The 25431-nt window shown below is 36.2% G+C and overlaps 1 protein-coding gene across 3 annotated transcripts in view; it reads right to left on the bottom strand.

Moving 5' to 3' along the window:
- The window catches only part of AP1S2 (adaptor related protein complex 1 subunit sigma 2), a 28011-nt gene extending 6047 nt beyond the window's left edge, over positions 1–21964 (bottom strand). The window contains exons 1-5 of one of the 3 annotated variants that reach the window (XM_083361861.1): positions 21570–21964; positions 15413–15591; positions 13138–13246; positions 11544–11681; positions 5766–5859 (exon numbers count right to left, since the gene is read on the bottom strand). In XM_083361861.1, coding sequence (XP_083217987.1) covers positions 5815–5859; positions 11544–11681; positions 13138–13246; positions 15413–15591 — 471 coding nt within the window. In that variant the 5' untranslated portion in view covers positions 21570–21964 and the 3' untranslated portion in view covers positions 5766–5814. The remainder of the gene's footprint in view (positions 1–5765; positions 5860–11543; positions 11682–13137; positions 13247–15412; positions 15592–21569) is intronic. The other 2 variants (XM_083361860.1, XM_083361862.1) reach the window with 2 other exon arrangements.
- Positions 21965–25431: the final 3467 nt, after the last annotated feature.

Below are 25431 nucleotides of genomic sequence, written 5' to 3'. Positions count from 1 at the left end.
CAAGAGCATAGCCCACAACCACAGTGGAAAAAGGAGCCAATTCCTCCCCAAACTCCTCTCTGGATTAGAGAGAGAAATTGAGATGCCCGGAGTGTTTTCCTGCAAGAAGACTATAAAAGAACAGTCTCTGGGAGGTTTTAGAATTCTGGGAGCCAGGAGAGTCAGTTTTGCCCAAGCCATGATTCAGAGTCTTCAAGAGACACTGAGTTCACCTTTCTTAATCACTTTCACTGGAAATGGTTTGAAAATTGTTTTATGGATATTAAGAGCCTTCAGAAGGACATGTTTTATTACACTAGGTCAGGGGTAGGCAACCTCGGCTCTTTTATGACTCATGGACTTCAACTCCCAGTTGAAGTTGAAGTCCATGAGTCATAAAAGAGCCGAGGTTGCCTACCCCTGCACTAGGTGCTCTTCCTTCAATCCTCAGAAATAGAAGGTTCATGTAAGTTTTAAGTAAGAACTTAAAAACTTTGTTATAGCAAAAACATAATTGGAATGCTGATTTTGGAAAGGTTTTAAATGGACTAAAGGTCCAGATTAACTCAAAATAAGATTATGAAATAATTATAAAAATATTTCTGTGGTTTGTTTAAAATCCTATTAAAATATATGACAATTTTTAATTTTAAGTGCAAGAAATCTCCCCGGAAAAATTTTGTGGATTGGGAAAAGCATGAAAAAAGGAGACCTTGGTGGTTGGTTACTAGAAACAACTAGAAAGGTTATAATTAAAGGAAAAGACCTTCTATTACAGAATAGAGAGAAGTATTTTAACTCTGGAGGAATTCATGGATATTTGGCAACAGTATATTCAGAATTTTCTTTTTAGATTATCCAATAGTATAAAATGGATTCAAAAGAGGAGATAGAAGAAGATGCAACTGAGAATCAAGATGTTTTGGATATGGGTTTAAAAATGACAGGATACAAGAAAGAACTAACAAGAGAGGTGGCACACAAACAAACAAAAAATATTGACAAAGATGTTATACAAAATTTACAAATGAAACCAATTGATGTTTTAATAGCTAAAGGAGCACACAAATAATAAATTAAAATGATGACTTGGATGTCTAGATTCCAAGTCAGAAAAGTTACTTGGACAAGTTTTCTTATTTTGGACTTACAAAACAGATATGTAGAAGTTTCCAAGAAAGGATAGAATGAAAAGAAATCAGCTCTTGAGACATTTCTTAAAAGCATCAAGACTTTTAAACTGATTTATAAAGTTGGTTTATAAATAGTCATTCCTGAGAAAGTTATTTAACCAACTGAAACTTTCTTATGACAACCCACTGCTAAGAGTTTTTTCCATAACCAAGTCATTTGCTGCTTTTACTTAGAAGCAATGAAATTTTAAAATATATCACAATTAAGAATTACCCTGTTGACCAACTGTTTTGAAAAATGGACCAGAATGAACAGCTACCTCCTCAAGTGCTTGAATCAAAGCAAGAGAACAATGAGCTTGTCTTGAATTCCCATTGTTCTTTTGGTCAGAATACTCAAACATTTTGAAATTTATTCTGATGGATTTCTTCAATTATTCTGACTTTTATTTCATTGTAATACTGTCAGTTCAAAATTGTAAAAAGCAAGCAAGGATGTAACCTCTGAGCTCCACTTGCCTTTTTGTACACTTGAAAGCCAAGAGATTAAAGCACTAGGCAAGAAACCAGGAGACCCTGAGGCCTAAATCCAGCTGGGTGACTTTTGGTCGGTCACTCTCACAGTTAGAAAGAAGGCAATGGCAAGCAACTTGTGAAATCTTGCCAAGAAAATTGCAGATATCTCACTGCCTTATCATTATTTTATTTCAGAACTTTTGGAGAGATTATAAATTGTCAGGAATCGCCCAGTGATCCCTGTTTTGCTTTTTCAGATCTATTCCAAATGAACAGAGAATTAGTGGACAAGATAAAAGCAGTGAGAATTATGGGAGGAAGTGATCATAATTCCAGGAGGCTCAAGATATTGTAGAAAGAGAAACTAGAGCACAATTAATACATGCACACTAAATTTGAGGAGAGCCAATCTCTACAAGCTTAAAGTAGTATTAGGGAGCAACCCATGGTCAGAAATCATCAGGCCAAAGGACAGCTCCAAGAACACTTGCCTACTATTCTAATTATGGTAAGGAGAGGGCAGAGTTCCTCTATTCTTACTTTGCTTCAGTTGTCAGACAAAAAAAAAAGGAGTGGCAACTAAAGAAATTGGCTATAAATATCTTCAAAAAGATAACTGGTAACTAGAGACCAAACAGCTTGACAATGATACAGGGCAAAAGTGAGAAACAGATTATTCAGCAGTTGCTTTGTAAGCAAGAGATAGCATAAGTTTAATGAGAATAAATCATGCTATACCAAGAGTGACCAATTTCATTACCACAGAAACATAGTGGACACAGCACACCCTGCTTTTAGAAAAAGTATTCAACAAAGTCTTCCATGAGACTCTAGTAGAGAATGATAATAGACAAAATGTGATCAGGACATGTTACAATTATAAACAGTACCAACATAGGTCACTTTCAGCCCAACTCACCACACAGGATTGTTGTTGAGGGGAAAATAGCAGGAGGAAGGAGTATTAAGTATGTTTGCCATCTTAAGTTATTTATAAAAAATAATAAAGACAGGATAAATAAGTAAAATATAGAGAGCTAGCTGAACAATCGTATTACATTAATGACTTCATATTAAGATGGAAACAAGTATCATGTGGCATACTACACAGCTCCAGTCTATCGCCGAGTTGTTCTACATATATAAAAGTGCTTGAATGAAGGGTTAAACATATACTTATCACATGAATAATGAAGCAAAGTTAGGACACATAACAAACAAATGATAATATAAAGATTCAAAAGGATCTTGAAAAGTAGAAACAATGGGTGGAAACCAGCAAATACATTCAATCAGAAAATTGCAAAACCCTATGTTTGGGCAGTAAAAAGATGCAGTTTTATTCTAAATGAAATACCCCAGGTTTTTACGTACCATACATAAATTTGTAGCTATGTGTTTACATAAATACACATAGCTACAAATATGACAAGCTTAAAGGCTTTTATTTTAAACCTGAAGAAACTAATTTCATAACCTCTCCTTCATTACAAATGTAAGGTAAGAAGTGAAGAGCATCTAAGTAAGTATTGTGCAGGGGCCTATGATAAAATGTGGGATAAATAATATACTTTCAGAGACAGTTGAACTCTACAAGTCATCTTGGAAATCAACTTGTTTGGAGCAATTGAGAAACACCAATAGAAAAGGCATGGTTTTTAATAACCCTCAAGATGATGGGAATGAATTTTGTATTTGAGATAACTAATTCCATGGGCAATTAGGCCAGATGAATACGTCTTCTATAGAAGTATGAATGTATATAAGGCCTGTTTGTGCAGCCTTCTACTTTTTTGTTTTATTTAATTAGCAACACCATGAAACTAAGTTTTGCATTCTTAACTTCATCAAGCATGCTGTTCTAGAACACTTATAGTTACTTTTATATCTATGTTGAGAAAAAGGGAAGCTAAAAAAGCCTATTTAATTATATTCTTACAAAAGCCATATATGGAAAAAGCATAAAATAGCTGTGAAGAAAGTGCAGTTACTTGTTTTCTTGTATTCTTTGTTAACCAAATAATTCTATCCCTTAATGCCGATCCATGACTGTAATAAATTTTAGTCATCTACAATGCTACACTTCATACTAGGTCAGATTACTGTTTGTAGTTCTAGTTTTAATAAAGTAATCTCATGAAGTTGAATAAAAATTCCTTAATAAAAATAAATAATTCAACATATTAAGCTGAGTTATCATGGACAGAATTTAAATTACCCATTATAAGTGTTCTTACTCACTAGGAAAAATATAAAATGTAAGTAAAGTAATTATTATGAGGGGTGTGCAAAACAATGATTTCAAAATAAGATTTTAATATTACCAGAAGACTTTCAATGCTGTTCTGACCTTACTAGAAGTATTCAGAGTTTAAAAAGGAAGCTAAGCTTTCACATTTTAAATACAGACATTTATCCAACAAGAAATTGAAATACTTCCATCTATACCTGACAAATATGCCTTGATGATACTTGGAAAAATGTGAGAAAAAGAAAACAGAATAATCAATATTCTTGTCACAGTATAGGTCACAATGCCTACTTCAAATTCTTTGTTGAATTAATAGTGGAAGGCATTTCTCTTGCTTATATTGCTCATGTCCTTTTTGTTTCAATTTTATTGACTTTATCCTTCAACACATGTGTCCTTGGAAATTTAGTATGGGAGATTAAAAAGAAGCAAAATATTTTAGGATGCAGAAACTTTACAAGGATTCCTCCTGATCTGAACAGAGCTGAGAATCTTTTTGTCCATTTTATAAATATGTAAGGTAACCTTTTAACAAAATTAAATGACTGTTAAATTATCCGTAACCTGATCTGGTAGGATCTTTAAAACATAACCTACCCTCAGAATCTTGATGAAACATTAAATCACTATGAGACCAACACTGCTGATAGTATTGAGGCAAACTTCATGATGTTAACATGCTGATCACATTTAAGACTCTCTTTAGTACATACTATCAGACCACAGCTAAACCCCTATTAATATGTTTAAAATGACACTGATTTCTATGAAGAAAAGCACAAATAATTTTTATAAAATCAGTTAAAATTATACTTAGAAAATTATAATTAGGTTTAGTTAAATTGTGTATTTAAACATGCACATTTACGAGGCAGTCACAGTAAATCATAATTATACATACTGTATCAGTACATAATCTATTATATCAATTTATTTTGATGGAGAGTCACATGTTTAGAGCACGCTGTCAACATTTTAAGAGTTTTGTCCTTATTTCAATTTCAGAAAAGCTATTCCAGGAGCTTGGGAATTTTACCTGAAAGATGCTACTCATTCAAGTATAATCATGCAACCTTGTATGCAAGCCATTATGGTTGATTAAAGAGCATTTTTGTAAAGTTCTATAATTTAAAATCTATTGATACACATGCTTATTTGATGGTTATAATTTCTGCTTTATCAACATTTTAAATGGAGGATTGAATATGGTTAGTTTTAATTAATGCATTTAAGCCACATTATTTAAGAGGAACAGAAATTCTAATTTAATGTAAAATACACTAAAATATTTTAGATGATTTTTTTCCTCGTGCACCCGTTTGTGGAATATGGGATTTAAAATGGCAATTACACAATTACATTTTAAGAAATTCAGATGTTGAAATAAATTGGGACTAGTATATCATTTTTCCTTAAGATAAATATTTATATCAGCAATTTACTAATGTATAAATTATAAGATACTGCAGCTTTTTTCATTTACACACTGAACTATATTTAACACACATCTTTTTTCTGCTGCCAGTCATGATATATACTGTATTCCAGAAAATAGTTTAAACTACTTTAGAAGATGAGTGATCTGTTTATTGGCTAATGTGGGATCTTTTAAGCCCTTTCAGCATACAAAAATGATTAACATCATTAGAACAAAACCATGCAGCACAGACTTCAAAACTGATGCTGTTAGTATGAAAAATAATAAAGTTAAGACAGAACATCCAAAGCAAATGTCCATTCTGTCAAGCAAATAAGACAAAGAATAAGTCCATTACTCGTCACTTTTTGTTTTTTCTTGCTTAACAGACAAGGGTTCTTTTACACGTGCAAACCTCTGCAAAGCACCCATGTTATCCATGCCACCAAAAGGTAAATTTGGTAGTTACCAATTGTACAGGTAGGGGCCAAAGCGCTAAGGCTTTAGATTGTTCTTAATCATAAGATATCCTCAGACAAACCTCCCCAGTCTTCATTCTGGCTCTACAAACAAAATTAAGCACAATTGAAAATTTTATAGTGCATTTTACATGTTTGTGTAAAGATAATCAACTTCACATAGGTTTGTGGATATTAGTACTCTTTAGGGTTTTCTGCATGAGTATTAACAGGTACAAAGCTAGTGAACATATGAAGAAAAATGAATCTATTACACAAATACACCTCACTTTTACCATATGATAAGCAGTGAGTCTTCACTTTTCCAGAGGATTGCCAAACTCCTAATTAGGGTACTGATTTTCAGAATAGTACGTAAGAGGATTCCTTATAAAAGCTATAGGAAATGTATCAGTAGCGGGGACATCTTTCTTTTTCATTGCCTACCCCATTCGCATATAAAGAGGGGGTGGATAAGAGGATTGTTTTTTTCAAGCAAGAGAAGACTGAATCTTCCTATTCCCTTTCAGACAATCCTAGGTAGTCCTTGATTTACAACTATTTGTTTAACAATAGTTTGCAGTTATTATGTCTTGGGAAAAGCAACTTACAACTCCTCCTCAAAGTTATGATGATCCCACTACCTCCATTACCTGATCAAAATTCAGGCACTTGGCAACTGGCTTGCATGTATGATGGCTGCAGTGTTTTGTGTTATGTGATTGCAATTTGTGACCTTCTCAGCTGGCTTCCAACAGAAAAATCAACTCAAGAAGCTAGATTTGTTTAATGACCACATGGTTCACTTAATAATCATGTGGTTTACTTAACAACTGTGGTTTAATGACTGCAGTAAAAGTGGTTGTGAAATCAGGTCCACTGACATGATGATTCGTTTAATGACTACATCTCTTAGCAACCAAAATTCCAGTCCCAATCATAGTGATATGTCGGGAACTACCTGCAATGGATCCAGAAACATGGAAAGTGCAGTTCCAATTGGGGGGAAAAAAGAAACCAAGGAAGCTACAAGAGAATAAAAATTTCAGCATCTTTCTTCCACAAGGTTCTTTTAAGATCCTCTTCAAACTGTTTCTGTACTCAAATACAGATTCTGCTCCAATTATTTATCAACTACTGTATAAATGTCTATCAATACTGTACAGTATCTAAATTTACTTTAGAAACTACAATGTAAAACACGAGAAATAATGGAAAGAAACAGCTCTACTTTAAAAATTCTGTAATTTCAAGTTGAAAGACCAAACACCTAAGCAGGGTGGTGACAGTTTTAAAATTTAACCAAAGTTTGTGATTGAGATTATATAGCTTTTCTACATAAAGAAATGTTTATTTGCTGCATTATGAATGAGGTTCAGAGATGTACAACTTCACCAAAAATCAGGGACTATCAGGGTGCCCAATTAATTTATTTTAAACAGACATTCAGTATATATATTAATGAAGCAGCATGTTTACATCCCTAAGATTGATTTTATGCCACTACTATATCAATTAATGTAGCTATCACAGTGATAGGAACAAGATAAATGAGAAAAACTATGACAACATACACATGTATAACTCAATCCTGAACATAGGTATCTCTTCTCAGTTAACTGGCTTTACACGTTATCCTATTAGTTTTCTGTAACTAGAATAACTAGTATAGGAGAGTGATATCACAATTTTATATGGACCAATCTAGTGAGATTAGATCAGGGGTCTTCAAACTTGGCCCTTTTATGGCTTGTGGACTTCAACTCCCAGAATTCCTCAGCCAGAGTGTCTGGTTGAGGAATTCTAGGAGTTGAAGTCCACAAGCCATAAAAGGTCCAAGTTTGAAGATCCATGGATTAGATATAACATTATTACATTATATATAATACAAGTAATCACCAAATTATGAAGGTTCACTTAGCTCCTGCTGGAAGTTACGGGGCAAGCACCCCCTAGTGCTTACGAGCAAGTACCCAAATCATGAATCTTGCAGCACCATGGCAGTTTTTCACCCTTACAAATGACTGCAGAGGCTCTGCAACCTTCAACCTATTCCCCCCCTCACAACTGCTTCCCCCTCCCTTCCTGCCACGCCGGACTCACCTTGCAAAAATCCTCTCTGCCACTGTTTCTTTCCCTTTGGGGGAGAAGAGTTAGCTTGGTAATGCTTTTTGTGCTGAGAATGGAAGTTTCTGAAGTCCATGATCTTGCACAAGTATTTGAAGTTGTGCCAAATCACAGACCTCAGAAACTTTCCTTCTGTATGGAAAAGGTATTTGCAGTGCCTGTCTCCTGCTCCTGCCCCCAACTCCTTTCTGCCTGAGGGCAGGCCCAAAGCCTTCAACTGAGGGAGGCCAGGCCCCTCGCACCCGCATCCAGCCCACCAGAGCTCGCCACGCCGGAAGAAGTGAACCTGTTGTCCCCAGAGCCTCAGACACCTCCTCCATGCTGACAGGAACGGAAGCCAGGGGAGGCTTCTAAATACCTCCGGAGGTCAGATCCAGGACTGCTTCAAGACATTGCGGCTGGAACAGAGGCCGGGGGAGACTACTGCGTGCCTCCAGAGGTCAGATCCAGGCCTCGGAGGACTGCTCCAAGCTGTTGCTGCCTGGAACAGAGGCTGGGAGGCTTTGGATGCCTCAAGGAGGTCGGATCCAGGCCTCAGAGAACTGTTCCAGGTCTTTTCAAGATAAGTAAATCCAGTGCAGCAAGAAGGGAGGGGGAAGCATGAGTTATCTTAGTGGGTCGGGGAGGCCTTGGGTGCCTGTTCCATCACTAGGCCTCCCATGGCTTTCCGCACCTTGAGATACTTCATGTGCACCTAACGAGCTGCGTGTGTCTTAATGAGCAGGGAGTGACGTTGCTCAAGGTATGAGAGTACTGAGTTTCCTCCATTTGTTTAGAAAACTAATTATATTTAGGATTTTGACTAAAACTATTTTTATTGAATCAAATATATTTTTATTTGATTTGGATTTGGCAACCTGTATCACTACTGACCTGAATAGTAATAAAAGTCTAAAATGCATGTACAAAAACACTTAGAATGCCTGTTTATTGCTTGTACTTCTTTCCTCAGCTGTATCAGAGTATCAGTCTTGTAGGAATAACTAAGCACGTTAAGACTTACTTTCCTAAGCTATTGTTTCCTCAATTGTAACTTTCCTCATATATTTTCACCTCATTATTTCCTCACATATTTTCAGCTCTTTATTATGACTCCAATCCAGCTTTTCTCACAAAAAACAATTAGTGTGTCAGAACCAGATATTCATTAGTATTTTAAATAAAGCCAACTTAATGGGTTATCTTGAACAAGTATTCACAAATCATTTGCACATATGAGCAGAATTTTATCTTGTGCATAAACATGGCATTATAAAACTTCCTGCTTCTGCAGAAGACCTGGCAAAAAAAACCCTGAAACCAATGCTATACCAATTTAACACAATAAAGTTGCACTGAAAAAGTTCTTAACTTCAATATCATATTAAACAAGTTCTTATTAGGGATGATAACATTTTAAAATTAATTTCATTATATTACTAATACTGTTGACAATCATGCCCAAATAAGAAAATTTTTGTTCTTTATTTATGCATGTACTTTATTGATGGGCATTTAGGTGTCATGCCTGTAATGAAATGATGAGCAATGAAGCCCATCAAACAGTGCCAAAAAACAAAAGTTTTTTAAGAGGGAAAATTGTACAGTATTAATGAAAAATGTGAGATAAGCAAATTGTTGGGAAATGCCCAGGCAGGCAGGGAAAAAGATTCACGGGGGAAATTAGCCTTGAATTGTTGTGCAGCCATAAGAGATCCAAGACTGATCCTTCTCCTCCAAACTCCATGGGAACTTATCTATGTATTCCCAGGGGAAGACAAGCATTCTGGGGAGATTCCTATATTTAGGCAGAATTCAATAAATCAGTTAGCTTGAACTCTCTTTGCCTAATTTTTCATTAGAAGTCTTTTATTTTACTGAAGAGGTCACTGAATATAATGTATATTTTATTTACATAAGCAAAGGAATAAAAACATTAGAGTTCAAGCTAAATATTAAAATAATTTTAAACTTTTTAAATTTTAATTTTTTTCTACTTACCTAGTAGAGTCCCTTATTAATATAGTAGAAATCCAATACAGATATTACATTTCAAGACTCTACAAGGGAAGTATGTGATTACAAATACACTTCAGGTAACAAAGGAATATGTATTGTTCAGAAACTCTTAAATATATAAATGAATTCAGTGACAAATGTTAACTTTAAAAACATCTTGAGCAGATGTATCTACAATTAATTTCTGTGAGGTTATACGAGAACAGAAGCTACAGATTTGTCATGGTTTTACATATATTTTTTAATCCCATTTATATCCCGCCCTTCTCCGAAGACTCAGGGCGGCTTACAATCTAAAGCACAAATCAATGTGCTTAGCATATAAAATATTTTGGATATTTTTCTTCTATGAAGACTTTTAAAAGGAATATAATATATAGTATTGTTATTTAGTTTACTTTATTAAATTTCTATTATAGTTAGCATATTATATAATTAACTTCTTTCTAAATCATTGAGCTATAGAAGTAGGGATTCTTTGGGAATTTTGTAACAATTCCTGACCTCCTGTCCTTTCCTTGATTATTCTCAGGGCAATAACATTCTTCAGAAGAAGCAGCCAGGAAATTTTCTTAGCTACTTCAAGATACCTTGAGCATCTTCCCTGAAGCAGACAAACAAGCAATTTTTTTGTCTTTTCTCCTACCAATATCTGTGATAAGACACTGTTAATAACTTACATGTGGAAAACTTCCACTTTGTCATTAGTATCTAAACATTTTAAATAAGTAAAGCTTTCAAATAATCAGCTCCTTCTAGAATGACTAATTACCAAGAAAACTATATTTTATCAGCAAATACAACTAGATACATTTCTCTTAAATAGTTATATTAAGGATTTCAACTGATAAATGCAGGGATAGAATACGATGAGGGTACAGAATAAAATAAATACATTTATTAATATATCCCATGTAATGCTGGCAAAAAAACCCCAATTGTTTCTACTTACATAGAAAGCCAAGCACAATTTACCTAAAACAACATGCAAACCTGACTTTGCTAACATGATATAGCTATAATCAAAATTATTTTACCACAATATATTAATATAAGTATTATTATATTATAGTTTAAAGAGAATAGGTATGAATGATGAAAAAGGTATTATTTACTTCTCTGTCACACTTAGATAAACAGGAAACACATTTCCTAAATTAATAAGAAATAAAGAAATATATTTCAGCTACTACATTAACATCCACTTTAGGCCAAGGGGTTTAGGCATTACAGGCCAGAAAAAGTAGAAGTTATGGAATAATTAGCAGTTCAGATATAGTTCCAATCCAATCCACTTACTACTCATCAAATTATAACAAAATTACTTTTTTAAAAAAAACACTTAATAATAGCGATACTGCAAGTGTTTTAAAAAGGATCTAATTTTTGGATTTCAACATTGAAGAAAAGTAAAGAAATATACAATTATAACAAAATTATTCAATCATTCAATTAATTAAAAAAGGCAGAATATAAGTTGAACAGAGAAGTGGCTAAATCCATATGAATACAATTGTGTAGCAGCATAAAATATATAAAAAATAAAAGCATTATGTGGTAGAGGTTATTAAAAGCTTTTTGGCAACTTGGAAGAAATGGAAAAAAATAATGTGTATCAGCCCAGCATGCTGGTGTGCTTTAACAAACAAACAAAAATTGTATACCTCTTGTAATAGATCTGCCTGTTCAATGGCCTTAAGAACATTTTTCTTGGAGGTCTCTTGAACTTCTCCTCCCAAGAGGAATTCATCCAAAATAAAATAAGCCTTCTCAAAATTAAAGATGATATCAAGTTCACAGACCTACAAAATATTAAAAAAGAAAGAAGATGCAATGCCCAAACAGGAGTTCTCTGCAACAATCTATGGAATGTTTCCCTTCCAGAAGTATGGATGAGCACCACTCTGGCAACACTGTTGGCATTTTGTAAACTAGCCAAAGTATTTTGTCTCTGTACATTCAGTCCTTAATTAGCTTATTTATGGCTCATTGATTAGCAATTTGTTTTTAATACATTACTTTATTTATTGATTACATCTATTTGATATTTACTGATGTTAATATCTTAATGCTAATATTCCATTTTTAATTTGACTATTAACCTGATCAGCATCTGCAGAATCTTGGGTAGCCTACAGTGCTACATAAATTGATTTTTGTATTATCAATTTTGGACAAAATAAAGGGAGAAAATAATGAATATATGAGTAAACTAGCATTTTAAAGACAACATGCAGAATAACTATGAACTAGTCCTCTTTGCAAAAAAAATGTCCTTTATTCCTTTAATCATCTTTAGCCACAAGACATAATGAAAATCGTTCATGGGGTTATTACTGTGCTCGCAAGCTCCATGGCCATCTAACTTTAAAAAAAATTAAAAAGTTAAATAAACAGTTGCAAAGCAAGGCACCAGTCTGTAACAAATTTGCACTTATCTCTTTGAATACAGAGTTTCCTAGAGGTAAAGCATTGGAGATTTGGAGGGAGCTACTGGGTACCAAAAAGGGACGCGGTGGCTCAGTGGATTAGGACGCTGAGCTTGTCGATCAGAAGGTCGGCATTTTGGCGGGTCGAATCCTGAGTGCCGCGTTAACAGAGTGAGCACCTGTTACTCGTCCCAGCTTCTGCCAACCTAGCAGTTCAAAAGCACGTAAAAATGCAAGTAGAAAAATAGGGACCACTACGGTGGGAAGGTAACAGCGTTCCATGCGCCTTTGGCATCTAGTCATGCCGGCCACATGACCACGGAGATGTCCTTGGACAAGCGCTGGCTCTTCGTCTTTGAAACGGAGATGAGCACTGGCCCCTAGAGTCGGAAATGACTAGCACACATGTCCGGGGGAACCTTTACCTTTTACTGGGTACCAATTTAAATTGGTGAATTGGTGTTATGTAATTGGTCATATGCATTTTGATGACATTTTTTTCAATAGGCTATTTTTTTCAATGTACACAATGCATATTTTCAAATTTGAAAATGTTAATTTTCTGCCATGAAAATATAGAAAAATATCTCATCCCTACAACAGTGATTTCCCTGAAGAATTCAGAATAGTATTTTCTCTGGTTTCCTCCTCTCCCACCAGGTAACCACTACTTTTTATACTGTTTTATGGAATCCTGATTTTATTGATGAGCTTTATTCAAGTGTCAGAGAAAAAAAATCTTTCTGCTACTTCTCTTTTCCACTGAGAACCAATGAAACTACCTCTGAGATTTTCAAAAAGTAGGAAAAAAATACAGGGAATAACTTACACTTCCAAAATATTTATCAAGTAATTCTACATAACGATGAATTATTTCCAAGGTTATTAACTCATTATCCTGATCTTCAATGGCACAGCAGAAATAGAGGCTTGCATATCTGTAAGACACATATTTAATTTAGCAGGGACATGACTTTTGCAGTTTTAACTATGTTCAATAACAGTTTAACAAAAATGTCCAATCTTTAAAATAAAATTAAAATGTCACAATTGCAGAAATTGACAATAAAATATTAGATTTAGTATTTAAAAGTAAACCTAAGGTAACTGTGAACTAAGAAAATTAGTAAAAATGCTTTTAAAATCCCCTTTCTTCATTTTCTTTAAATATTGGTTGCGAAGTATGGTTGTTCAGAACAAGACTGTTGAAAAGCTTCTGATCTCTTCTAGAGAGGTGTTTTTATTCTCATCATAATTTAAATTATCAGATCACCTTTTTGTGAGATGGACAGTAATACAAAGTTGATTAATAAATACATCTTACAAAAGGGTGTGTGCCCAACAATTGATGGCCAAATGAAAACAATAAAAGACAGAAAAACACATTAATCAATTTACAGTTCAGTACAACTTTCTGTTTCTACTTATAACCCAAACTACAAAAAAGGGAGGTTTAGATGGTCAAAGCCAGAAGAAACAAAGGGAAGGGTAGTTATGACATCAAGAAAAGCAGCCATAAAAGTGTGGCATTAAAAACCATTTCTAAAAATTTCAAACTGCATGAAAAATTGTCTTTAGCACATGGTGTGTAAATAACTTGACTCATGTAAACATTGAGTTATGTAACTCAATATTTACATGCATTATTTAGTCTTTCTGAAATAGAATGTTACATAAATTGGGAAGAGTCTACGTATCGATACGGAAGTACACTTTTTTCCCCCCACACAGTGATGTATACATTGCAGCCTTATTAAAACAGCCCTTCAGGATACAGTTAGGTATTTTACATAATTAATTCTCACATTATGTTCCACTGACTATTTGATTATTACACTGTTTTGGGATCTATGAAACACTTTGACCATCACTGAAAAAATATACGGTAAATCATTGAGTTCTTTATTTCACATGAAAATATATGGCTACAGCATGGCAATAAACAAAAAAAATGCTATTCTGTTTTCAAAATGCATCCATTCTTTGATTGAACAAGAAAATAAGGTATTTATAATTTAATAAACAATTCTTAAACATTATGCTTGAATTCTTTGGGAAAATTGCCACAAAACATCTTTGATTAGTGATTACAGTTTTCTTTTCAACATCACTCCAGGTGGTCACTTTAGCAATCTCAATTTAAATGTAAGTAGCACACATATCACGATCCAATCTCCCATGTAACTCTTAAAGCACCATTATGTTTAATGCTCATTAAAAAACTAAGGTAATGAATAGGATACTTCAATAGAAGTTTATACTTATATTGAATACAGCGTTAATAAATTAACTTGCACAAAAGTTGTTACAAGAAATGATGTCAGATACTAAGATTTGGGAGCAGTTTCAAAATTCAAATCATACAGAATTGGTGTCAGACAAATTTTCAGTTAAAGATATAAATACACTATTATAATGGCAATCTATTAAAAACGTATGTTTAGTACAGAAAATTTCTATCATAGTTTGCACTTTCTTTAAAACCAGTGTTCCTGATACATGCTGTTCCTGTGCAGTTATTTTGTGGTAGTGAGATGACTCAGTAGGATTCATATCACAAAATGCAAAACTCAAACTGAACTTTATTTCCATTTTCACATTTACAAATTGAATTTAAACTTAAAAATAGAAAACTATTACATTATTCACGCTATAGTCTTCATTGATATCTAATGTGCAAAAGAATAATTTCCTCCGTTTTTGCTGGACTTTCTATATTTGATGAAATTAGATTCTAGCTTGAAGTAAATTTTTAAACCACAGCGAATAAACATCTTTTGAAACCTGTATGGCAGCTGAATACAGAACTATTTTATATAGTGCAGTGTACCAGTGTGCTAAGAACCTGAAAAGGTGGGAGATCTATCTATCTATCTATCTATCTATCTATCTATCTATCTATCTATCTATCTATCGTATACACACGCACACACATACAAAATAATTGCATATTTTTTTAGTATATTTTAAAATGTATAACTAGCATTTTAGGCATGAATTAAATAAAAAACATTTTCTGTAATAAGGAAATAAAACACTTGTTTTTCTGATCTCATTTACTTTTTCTCAGATGTGTTCATTTTATGGTTATAAGGCAATACAACCTTTTGTAGACAATCTTCAGATCTCTCCATTCCAAGAAACTGCACATTTTCGGTTTACGGGCTAAGACTGTTTGAACAAGTTCTCTTGTGATTTTCTTCTTTTCTTTGTCAGATAATGGGACATACCATTTTTGAAGTCTCAGTTTTCCCTGGCGACTAAAAAGCAACATGAACTGCATCTGTTGAATTAAATAAAATATTTCGTGTTAGCCTTTCTGACACATTGTATAATATGTCTAAGCCAATTTTCTTGCACCATTTTTCTTCAATTAAACATTAAAACACTACACTTCTCAAATTTTGTAGTGCATACTGTAATAATGCCTGCTCCAATCCAATATCCTTCAGGTGGCAAAGCCACCATTCTCACAATCTTAAATCAACAATAGCACACTATACTATAAGTTCAGTAGGTTCAAAACTATAGGATATGCCGCTATATTTTATACCAAGTATATATAATGAATATCACAGTAATAAGTATTCAAAAATTATTAACTAGATAGTTTTATAAGTGCAAAGAACTTTAATTATTCTAAATTACTACCTGATTATTTTTTCATGTTTGCCAGTGCAGTTTTATATTGCTGGAATTTATTCTTTAATGTTAGAAAGTTTTTCTGCTAGAAGAATCTATCATTTCATTTAAGTATTTCCAGTATTAAGGCCTATATTTGATTGCAGTTTCAGGTGCACAAAATATTAAACACAATCTACAAAGTCCTGTATAACGAAGTGTCTTAAATAAATTATGTGTGGTATTTCTCTTGCATATTTCAAAACTGCACAGAAAAAAGTGTTAGGCAGAATCACCATCTCAGTCTAAGCACAATATAAAGTGCAACCTATATTGCCAGGTAATATACTCTAGCCTTTTAACTGATTAACTCAGAAAAAGAAGGAAATGGATATATATGGTTAAAATGTAGTCATATTTTACAATTACTATTTGAAGATGAGTCATTTCAGTAGAAAATTATCTATTTTGATGCCAGCACATTATAGCACAATTATGGGACACATATTCAGTCCTTGATACTTTTTTAAAATAGTAACTATTGCTTAATGAAACAATGAGTTTTATTTCCTTCGCTACCCTACCCTATAAATAGCCTATTGTAAAAGAGCTATTCTGAGAAGGCAATTATTATTCTGTAAAAAGATGACCCAAATATAGAAATTGAAACTGAAATTAGTAGGTGAGGAAGCACTATAAATAATGCTCAGCCACATTAAGCCACTATTATTAAGATAACAATGATCAGTCACAGAATAAGCTAAAATTGTAATTCAAGTCTTTCTTGCAATGAAGAGAGATTACTGTATGGCATATTTTCAACACTGAAGAAAAAAAAATATTGTTTAGAAAAAGTCCTTCCTCTAAAATAGTTACTTTTATTATAATTAATCATATCCCTATAGCCTGTTTTTGTGAGGCTTAGTTATGATCATTCAATATTGTTTCCCCTTACTTTACTCTGCAAATCATGGCTTTAATCAAAATAATAATCTGTATATTAAAACAAAACTCCCTAGGACATATTTTGTTTCCCTTTTTAATAAGATTAGGAAACTGGAGAAAACTATAAATAGTAAACATCCAAGCTCCAAATGGTTTACTTCAGGGCTTTTCAACCTGTGGTACACGTACCACCAATGGTAACTTAGCACCTGACTGGTGGTACACAAGCCCTAGCTAATTGGAGTGGTGGAGGGAACCAGTTAAAGCAGAGCCACACAGATCTGGAGATCTGGAGCTGCAGAGCTTTGCTGGAGCTGCAGAGCTTTGCACAATCCCCAGGATCTGCCACGTGGCGACACAGAAATTGGAGGTTCCGGTGCACCCGGAAGAGAAAAGGAGGAGGATGGAGAGAAGAGGCTTTTCTTACTGAAGCAGTGAGGAGACAGAATGACCAGCCTGTTTTCGGAGTAACAGCGAGCAAGGAAGGGTAAGTGAGCAAGTGGCATGTTTTGGGGGGAAGGGCTAGCAAGCGAACGGCTCCTGCCCAGCCACCCAGAAGCGTGGGTCAGCTGTAGCCCAGCGCTGGTCCTGGGGCTTCACTTAGCAAGCAGCATGTTTTCCAGAAGCGCAAGGGAGCTGGGCAGGAGACCAGGATCAGCATCTGCAGCTACAGCTGAGCCCCGCTTCTGTGGAGCCACTCAGAAGCACGGGTCAGCTGTAGCTACTCTCCTGCACAGCCACTTGCTAGTGCTTCGCTGGAAAACATGCTGCTTGCTAATTTAGCATAAGTGCAGATCAGCTGGAGCCCGGCGCTGATCCTGGCGTTTCCGCTAAATTAGCAAGCAGTGTGTTTTCCGGCGAAGCGCGAGCGGGGCAGGAGCTCTCCTCTCCCTCTGCATGTGCAGAGGCAGGTTTGGCATGCTGCTGGTTCGCCTCAGCCGGCCGCTCCACATGATGAGGAAAATGCGCCACTGCCTGCCAAAACCAAGCTTTTCAAACCATGGCCACCAGCAGCACAGCCACCAGCCACACTGGCAACCTGTCCCCCTCCCCTTGTCCCTTCCTGGGCATGGAGGGGGGGAGGAAGGAAGGGACAATGGAAGGGAGGGAGGAAAGGAAGGAAGGAGGGAAGGGACAATGAGAAGGAGAGAGAGAAGGGAGGGAGGGAAGGGACAAAGGGAAGGGAGGAAAGGACTATGAGGGAAGAACAATGGAAGGGAGGGAAGGAGGGAGGGACAAAGAGGGAGGAAAGGAAAGAAGGGACAATGGGAGGGAGGAGGGAAGGCGCCCATGCCACCACCCCCTCCAGCAGAGACCCATGGATTCCCCCCCCACATCCCCACCCGCACCCCGCAACCTGAGTGATGAGCTGGCTAAGCCCCCCTGGCCATTGACTTGTCAAAAAGTTGCAAAAGGTGATCACATGACCCTGGGACACTGTGACCGTCATAAGTATGAATCAGTTGCCAAGCATCCAAATGTAAATCACATGACCCTGGGGATGCTGCAACAGTCATAAGTGTGAAAAATGGTCAATAACTTTTTTCAGTGCCGTTGTAACTTTGAACAGTCACTAAGCAAATTGTTGTAAGTCAAGGACTACCTGTACTTTATCATTTTTTTTCCTTTTTTTGGTCATCAAGTTTTTGACACCTTGCTGGGCGACTGGTGGTATTCGGATAATGCCTTATTCTAAAAGTGGTACAATGGGTGAAAAGGTTGAAAAGCCCTGGTTTACTTGATCTCCTTTTTGCCTAGGTTGACTTTAAAATTATCTTGCCATCTTGTATCATTAGGGAGAATTTGAAAGAGTATTCATTCCTTTTGAACTGCATAACTCCAATAGTTTTAGAAGTGTTTTATAGATGGCATTTACCATCTGCAAGATTAGCAAAAACATTTTAAAACATGTCTAGTAACCATTGGAAATGTAGGCAAAAGCCAGGTACATACTGTCATCTTTGGTGGACATGCCCTAAAGCAAAAGATTTTTGTCAAAAATACACGTGGTTACAGAAAATATTAAGAAAACATGTATATTTTAAGCCTAGAACAGAATAAAATCTCGAAGGGACCTTAGAGGTCTTCTAGTCAAGCCCCCTGCTCAAGCAGGATAACCTATACCATCTCAGACAGGTAACTGTTTAGTCTCTTCTTAAAAATCTCCAGTGATGAAGCGCCGACAATTTCTGGAGGCACAGTGTTCCGCTGATTAATTGTCCTCACTGTCGGGAAGTTTCTCAATTCCAGGTTCTCTTTTTGATCAATTTCCAACCAGTGTTTCTCGTCCTGCCCTCTGATGCTGTGGTGAATAACGTGACCCCCTCTTCTTTGTGGCAGCCCCTCAGATACTGGAATACTGCTATCATGTCGCCCCTATTTCTTCTTTTCTTTAGACTAGCGAAAACCAAGTCCCGCAGCCGTTCTTCGTATGTTTTAGTCTCCAGGCCTTTAATCATCTTAGTTGCTCTTCTCTTGATTTTTTTTCAAACTCTCAACATCTTTTTTGTGATATGGTGACCAAAATTGGCTGCAGTATTCCAGGCATGCTCTTACTAGGCTTTTATAAAGCAGTACTAGTACTTTGTGTGATCTTGATTCTATGCCTATGTTTATACAAACCAGGATTGTATTAGCTTTTATGGTTGCTGCTGCACACTGCTGGTTCAGTCAAGTGATCGTCCATTAGGACTCCAAGGTCCCTCTCACATTTACTGTTTTTAAGCCAGGTCTCGCCCAATCTGTACTTAAACCTTGGTTTTTCCTGCCTAAATGTAAACATTTGCTTTTCTCCACAATGAAACTCATTCTGCTGGATAGGGCCCATTGTTCAAGTTCGTAAAGATCTATTTATGACTTTGTTTGCTTCTAGTTGTTCACAGATCTGTTTTTTTTATTATCTTTTCTAGGATCTTCCCAGGTAGTGATGTTAGACTGGTTGGTCTGTAGTTTCCTGGGTCTGTTTTTTTCCTTCTTGAAGATGGGAACCACATCAGCCCTTTTCCAAACCTCAGGTACTTCCCCGGCTCTCCACGATTTAGGAAAGATGTGGTACAATGGTTTTCATATAACATCAGCTAATCTGTTAGATCCCAGTGATTTATACTAAGGTCAGATAGGTGTTTTCATATCATTTTCTTGGCTTATTTTAATTTTTGTTTCTAGTATGTCTTTTGCAGTGGGGTTTTGGGGTATGATGGGCTACAGTTTTTTTGTGTGTGAAGACTGATGCAAAGTATGACTTAAGCAACTCTGCTTTCTCCCTGTTGTCTCTTATTTCCTTGCCATCTTCTCTCTTTAGTGGACCTATAGGTTCCTTAATTTCTTTTGTTGTTAATGTCGGAAGAAACTTTTTTATTATCCTTAATTTCTGTTGCAAGACTTTGTTCGCTCTGAGCCTTTGCTTTCCTGACTTCATCTGTGCATGTTCTGGCTGTCAGCTGATAATCAGCCTCAGTTATGCGGCCCTCTTTCCATTTTTTGTATTTGTCCTTTTTGTCTTTCAGTTTGTCAGCGAGATCTTTGTGCAGTCATGCTGGTTTCTTCTTGAATTTCTTGTTTTTCTTTCTCAATGGTATTGTGCTGATCTGGGCTTTTATGATTGCATTTTTCAGGGTTTCCCATGCTTCTTGTGTTGTTTTCCCCGTCAGGATTTTCATCCATAGGATCTTTCCTAGGTTGTGTCCAAGTTTGTTAAAGTCAGCTCTTTTGAGGTTTAAGATATTGGTTGGATTGTTTGCTATTGCTAGTGTTTGCATTATATTAAATTCCAATACACAATATGGTCACTTTCATTTCATTTATCCAAAATCACGGCTAATTTTACTGTTTCTACAGTTCCATGGAACTTTCTCAGCTGAGTTGCCCGTTTTGCAAAAATAGTGAGGGGGAAAAAAAAGGAACAAGAGCCCACCACCATAACTACTCTGTTTTCCTACCATGTTTATATTGCCTCTGTCTGGAGGAAAAAATTGTTGATCAAAAGACAAAACAGCTGTAGAAGGACTTTATGATGTGTTAATATCAGAACAGTACGTTGGGAAACACCGTTATTAGCACTTCTGTTTTATGCAGAAGCTTGCTTAAAAGATGGAGGGAAGAAAAACAGTTCTGCTCACGGGACCCGTCGCTGTTTATTTTAAACGAGATTAGGTAAAGAGATGATTTAATCAACTAACTGCCCCGTTCACACAGCCACTCAGAAAGATACACGTAAGTCCAGCGGCAGGCAGATCCAGCTTAAAGAGGAAGCAGAGTCCACTCTCCAATACTTCGGCTAATGAAAGAATAATCAGGAGACGGTCCTCCCGTTTAACCACCCAGTAAAGCGCACCGAGTACCACGCGAGAGGCGAGGGCAGCGGTGTCACTCCTCCTTCCGCCAACAGCATGACAGGTCACGCGAGTGCCAGAAACGGGGCCCAATCCCTCGAGGCTGGAGCCAGCATTGGCACACGCGCGCGGGGAGTCCGGCACAATCCCCTCTCGAATTACACCTCCAATTATACGGGGCGATCATTCACGCGCAAACACGCATGGATCCGTACAAGAGACGAGGAGAGGGAGATAGCCCCAGCCGCGCAACTCTCTCAGTCACCCATCCCAGCCAAGACCGCTTTTTTCTTGTAGCTCCACGCGAGTTCGGAGGTGCAGCTGCCAATCGCCGCACTCTCTGATCAACTTGCCCCATACTTACCGTTATCCCAGAAGCGTTGGGAGGCGCGCGCACGGCTGAGGGAGAGGGAAAAAAGAGAAAAGAAATCCCCTCAGATCTCGCTTGAGCAGACACAGCCGACAACCTCCCACCCGAACCACTGGGCGAAGAAGAGGGGCTGCTCGCGGCAAGGAGCCCGAGAGGCGTGGCCGAAAGAGAAGGCGCGAGGGAGGGAATACAGCCCAATTCTAACGGTCCAACTTCATTCGCTCTTCCGAACAGAGCCTATCCTGTCGAGAGAAAGAGGAGGAGAAAGATTTCCCTGGGTAGCCAATCCCTGAACAGAAAATGTACGCGATAAGATAGAAAGAGTAAGAATCGGCGCTGGTGCTACCCGAAAGATACAGCAGCTTGCAAGGAGGAAGAGCAACCAATCAGAACAAGAAGTAAACGTATATTTTTTATATAGCCAATCGAAAGACAGCAAGGAGTGACATTAGCCAATCAGAGGCCAAATGGGGGGGTCTCTTGTTTTTTTTTTTACCCATCCGGGCACAAACCGATACACCGATGACTAGACTAAAATGGGCATGCGCCGTTGCGTTGCTGATAGCGACGTTTCGCTTATTACCTTTAGGCTAGGCTTTCCTAACATGTCGCGACTTTCTTTTCTTTTATGCGTTGATTTTTAAGCAAGTTAGGAAATTGGAATATTGTTACAAAAATAATTACCCAGAATAAATTGGGAGGAGACGAGAAAGCGACTTTGCGTGGCCTATGGCTATCCAACTGTAACATCAGCTGTGCAGGAAAATTATTTTCTGTGTGCAACCAATAATTACATGCAGGAGAATATACAAGATAAATGGCAAGGAAACTAGAAGGTCAGGAAAGCAATTAAGTTTCTACAAACACTAAATAAAGTAATGGTGGATATTCTATTCTAGAAGAGTGTTGTCAATTTCCCCGAGAGCAGGGGAATTACTAGGAAATAATTAGTATGAGAAGCACATTTTGTTGTCTGTGAACAACAAAGATGTAGGAAGGACCAGTGACAGGTTGGTTTCAAGTGGTAGATGCTGGAAGGCTGAGAATTATTGAGTGGGATATAAAGACTACCCATCTATTTTATTTAAAATACTTATTAGTTATGATGGAATATCCTGACTCTTCAAAAGTCTTGAAATAAGATCCTACTATCAATCTAGTCTCTCTCTCTCTCTCTCTCTCTCTCTCTCTCTCTCTCTCTCTCTCTCTCTCTCTCTCTGTGTGTGTGTGTGTGTGTGTGTGTCACACACACACTTTTAAAAAAAAGTTTCTACAAAAGTGCAGGCTAGTTTGTGCAGGCTGGAGTAACGTATTCTGATTATTCTGTATTCATATTCTGTTTCTCGAGTAGATACATGCATTTGTAACATTAGAAAGATGCCTTAAAATAAATGACTTTTACCAGTACCAGTTCAAAGATACTATGTAATTGTATTTATATAATTTATTCTTTTAATAAGTTTGGATAAGTACTTAAAAAGAATTTTTAAATAGAAATCACCTATATTATTGCAAAAAGGAAATAGAAGGCTTCTCTATCACACAAATGAGTGAAATGCAAAGCATGACATGACATATCTGAAAATAAATTGAATTTATTAATTTATTTAAAATAAACTATCAAAAAAGATTTAAATTGCACCAGTTATAGGTCAGAATGGAAATTTAGATAATTATTGATTCATAACAGTCATAAATAGCTTCTTCCCCTGAGAAATAATTTGTTTACCATGTCATATCTGACACGAAGCCTAGATATATTGATAAATATGCTGCTTATTTATTAAGCAATAAATAATTTAAGATATTAGGAAGCACTTAGGATTAAATTTCCAAGGGAATGATTTGAAAAAGTGGTTCATCAGTGTCAACAGAAAGGTTCTGAGTTTGATTGTTTATACAAGGGCAGTTCGGAAATAAACCTCCATTTGAGCATGTGCAGTAGTTCAGTCGGCAGTGAGGAATGGAAGGAGAAGGTTGTGTTTCAGTTGACTTGTGCGCTAGATCAATTGAAAATGAACCCTGCCATAGAAAATCCCGCCAAATGTGAAGTGCATGCAGTAATACAATTCCTGTGTGCAGAAAAACTTTGGGCAACTGATTCATCACGAACTGTGTAATGTTTACGGACCAAATGTGATGAGTGAATGTGTCACACGTCAATGGTGTCACATGTTTAAAGATAGACGAACTGACATGCACGATGAGGCAAGCAATGGCCGTCCTGCTATAGTCAGCTATGAACTCATACAGGAAATTGACAAAAAGGTCTGTGAAGTCCGTTGTTTTATGATATCTGTACTTTTTTTACATTTTCCCCAAATGTCTCGGACTGTTTTGTATGAGGTAGTGACAGAAAATATGAGATACTGCAAATTCTGTGCTTGTCAGGTACCAAAAGTCCTTTCTGAGGAGCACAAAACACACCAAGTGGGTTCATGATGCTGTTACAGGGTGGCTTCATTCCCAGGCAGAAATTTTTTTTGCAGAAGGAATTTCAAACCTTGTAAGACATTATGACAAGTGCCTCAATTTGAATGGCAGTTATGTCAAAAAGTAATGTAATGTTGTAGTTTTCTAATATATATAATAAAGGTTCTGTATCTGCGAGTGTCTGTCATTGATAACCAAACAGAGGTTTATTTCTGAATTGCCCTCATATAGATGGTTAATATATTAGGGCAGACATGTCAAACTCATGAAATCACGTGATGTTGCATGACATATCGGAGCTTTTTCCCCATTGCTGGCAATGGGGTGGGCACGCATCCGACCCATGGGCTGGCAGTTTGACACCCCTGTATTAGGGTTTATATATTATATCCATTATATTATGGTTAATATATTATCCTCTATAATAATTTGAAAATTAGAATCAAGGTTTATTCTGAAATAGTTTTATCTTAACTTCAGATAAACCCACTAACTAATTCATATTGTATAAAGGTTACTATCCTACTTTGAAACTTATTTGTAATTATATAACACTTTCCCCTGTACTTATAATCCTATATAGGATGATTGCTTATTGCTTTTTAACTTCTTAATGTTGCTTATCAGTGCATAAAATTTCTTCTGACATAAGTATGTTTAAATTGTTGACAGTAAAATTACTTGTTCATTGGGAATGGACATTTAACTGAAAACAATTGCATAGGAAGATGTTTTTCTGCTTCATGCAGTCAGACAGGCACCATAAGCACAAATAAAGAAACGAAGATGTATACAGTATTTGAAAAGTACTTAGAGCTAATGTTACGTGCTATTTTCGCACTCAGATTGTTGAAAGGGCACGACTGAAGTTTACCACACATTTTCCTCTTAAGGGGAAAATGAATACATTTAATGAAAATTGATTGAAGTACGGTACATACCAAATCAGTAATGTTTAAAACAAAAAACATAAAAAGCAGTCTTTTAAATACTTATCCTAAGAAGGCAAAAAAGGTTTCTCCATTAGAATAATAGAATTTTCATTTTATGTTCCTGATTTTTGAAGGTTCACATTTTTATTTGCTATAGCTATACCTTTAATATACTTGTTTGAAGCATCTTAATTAAAAACTACCGGTAGTCAAAATTGTTTTTGCATGGACAAAGATAAATAATAAGACATTCCTTGCATGCAGATTTACAAACTTAAAACAGGTTTTTCATAGATACTCATAAGAGGAAGGTTTAAAATTCATTTTGTACTCCATAGTTTATGTCTATTAATGTTTTGTTTCTAAGTCATCTTTGCACAGCCTTGGAGCTTTAAACTGGGACCAGAATCTCAAACTACACTCCTATGTTTATCCTTTTTTCAGCACTCCACTTTTATCCAGAGATCTAACTACCAAGACAAATTTTTACT

This window comes from Vipera ursinii (genome assembly GCF_947247035.1).
Source record: "Vipera ursinii genome assembly, chromosome: 4".
NCBI lineage: Eukaryota > Metazoa > Chordata > Lepidosauria > Squamata > Viperidae > Vipera > Vipera ursinii.
This window is presented reverse-complemented; position numbering and strand designations above follow the sequence as displayed.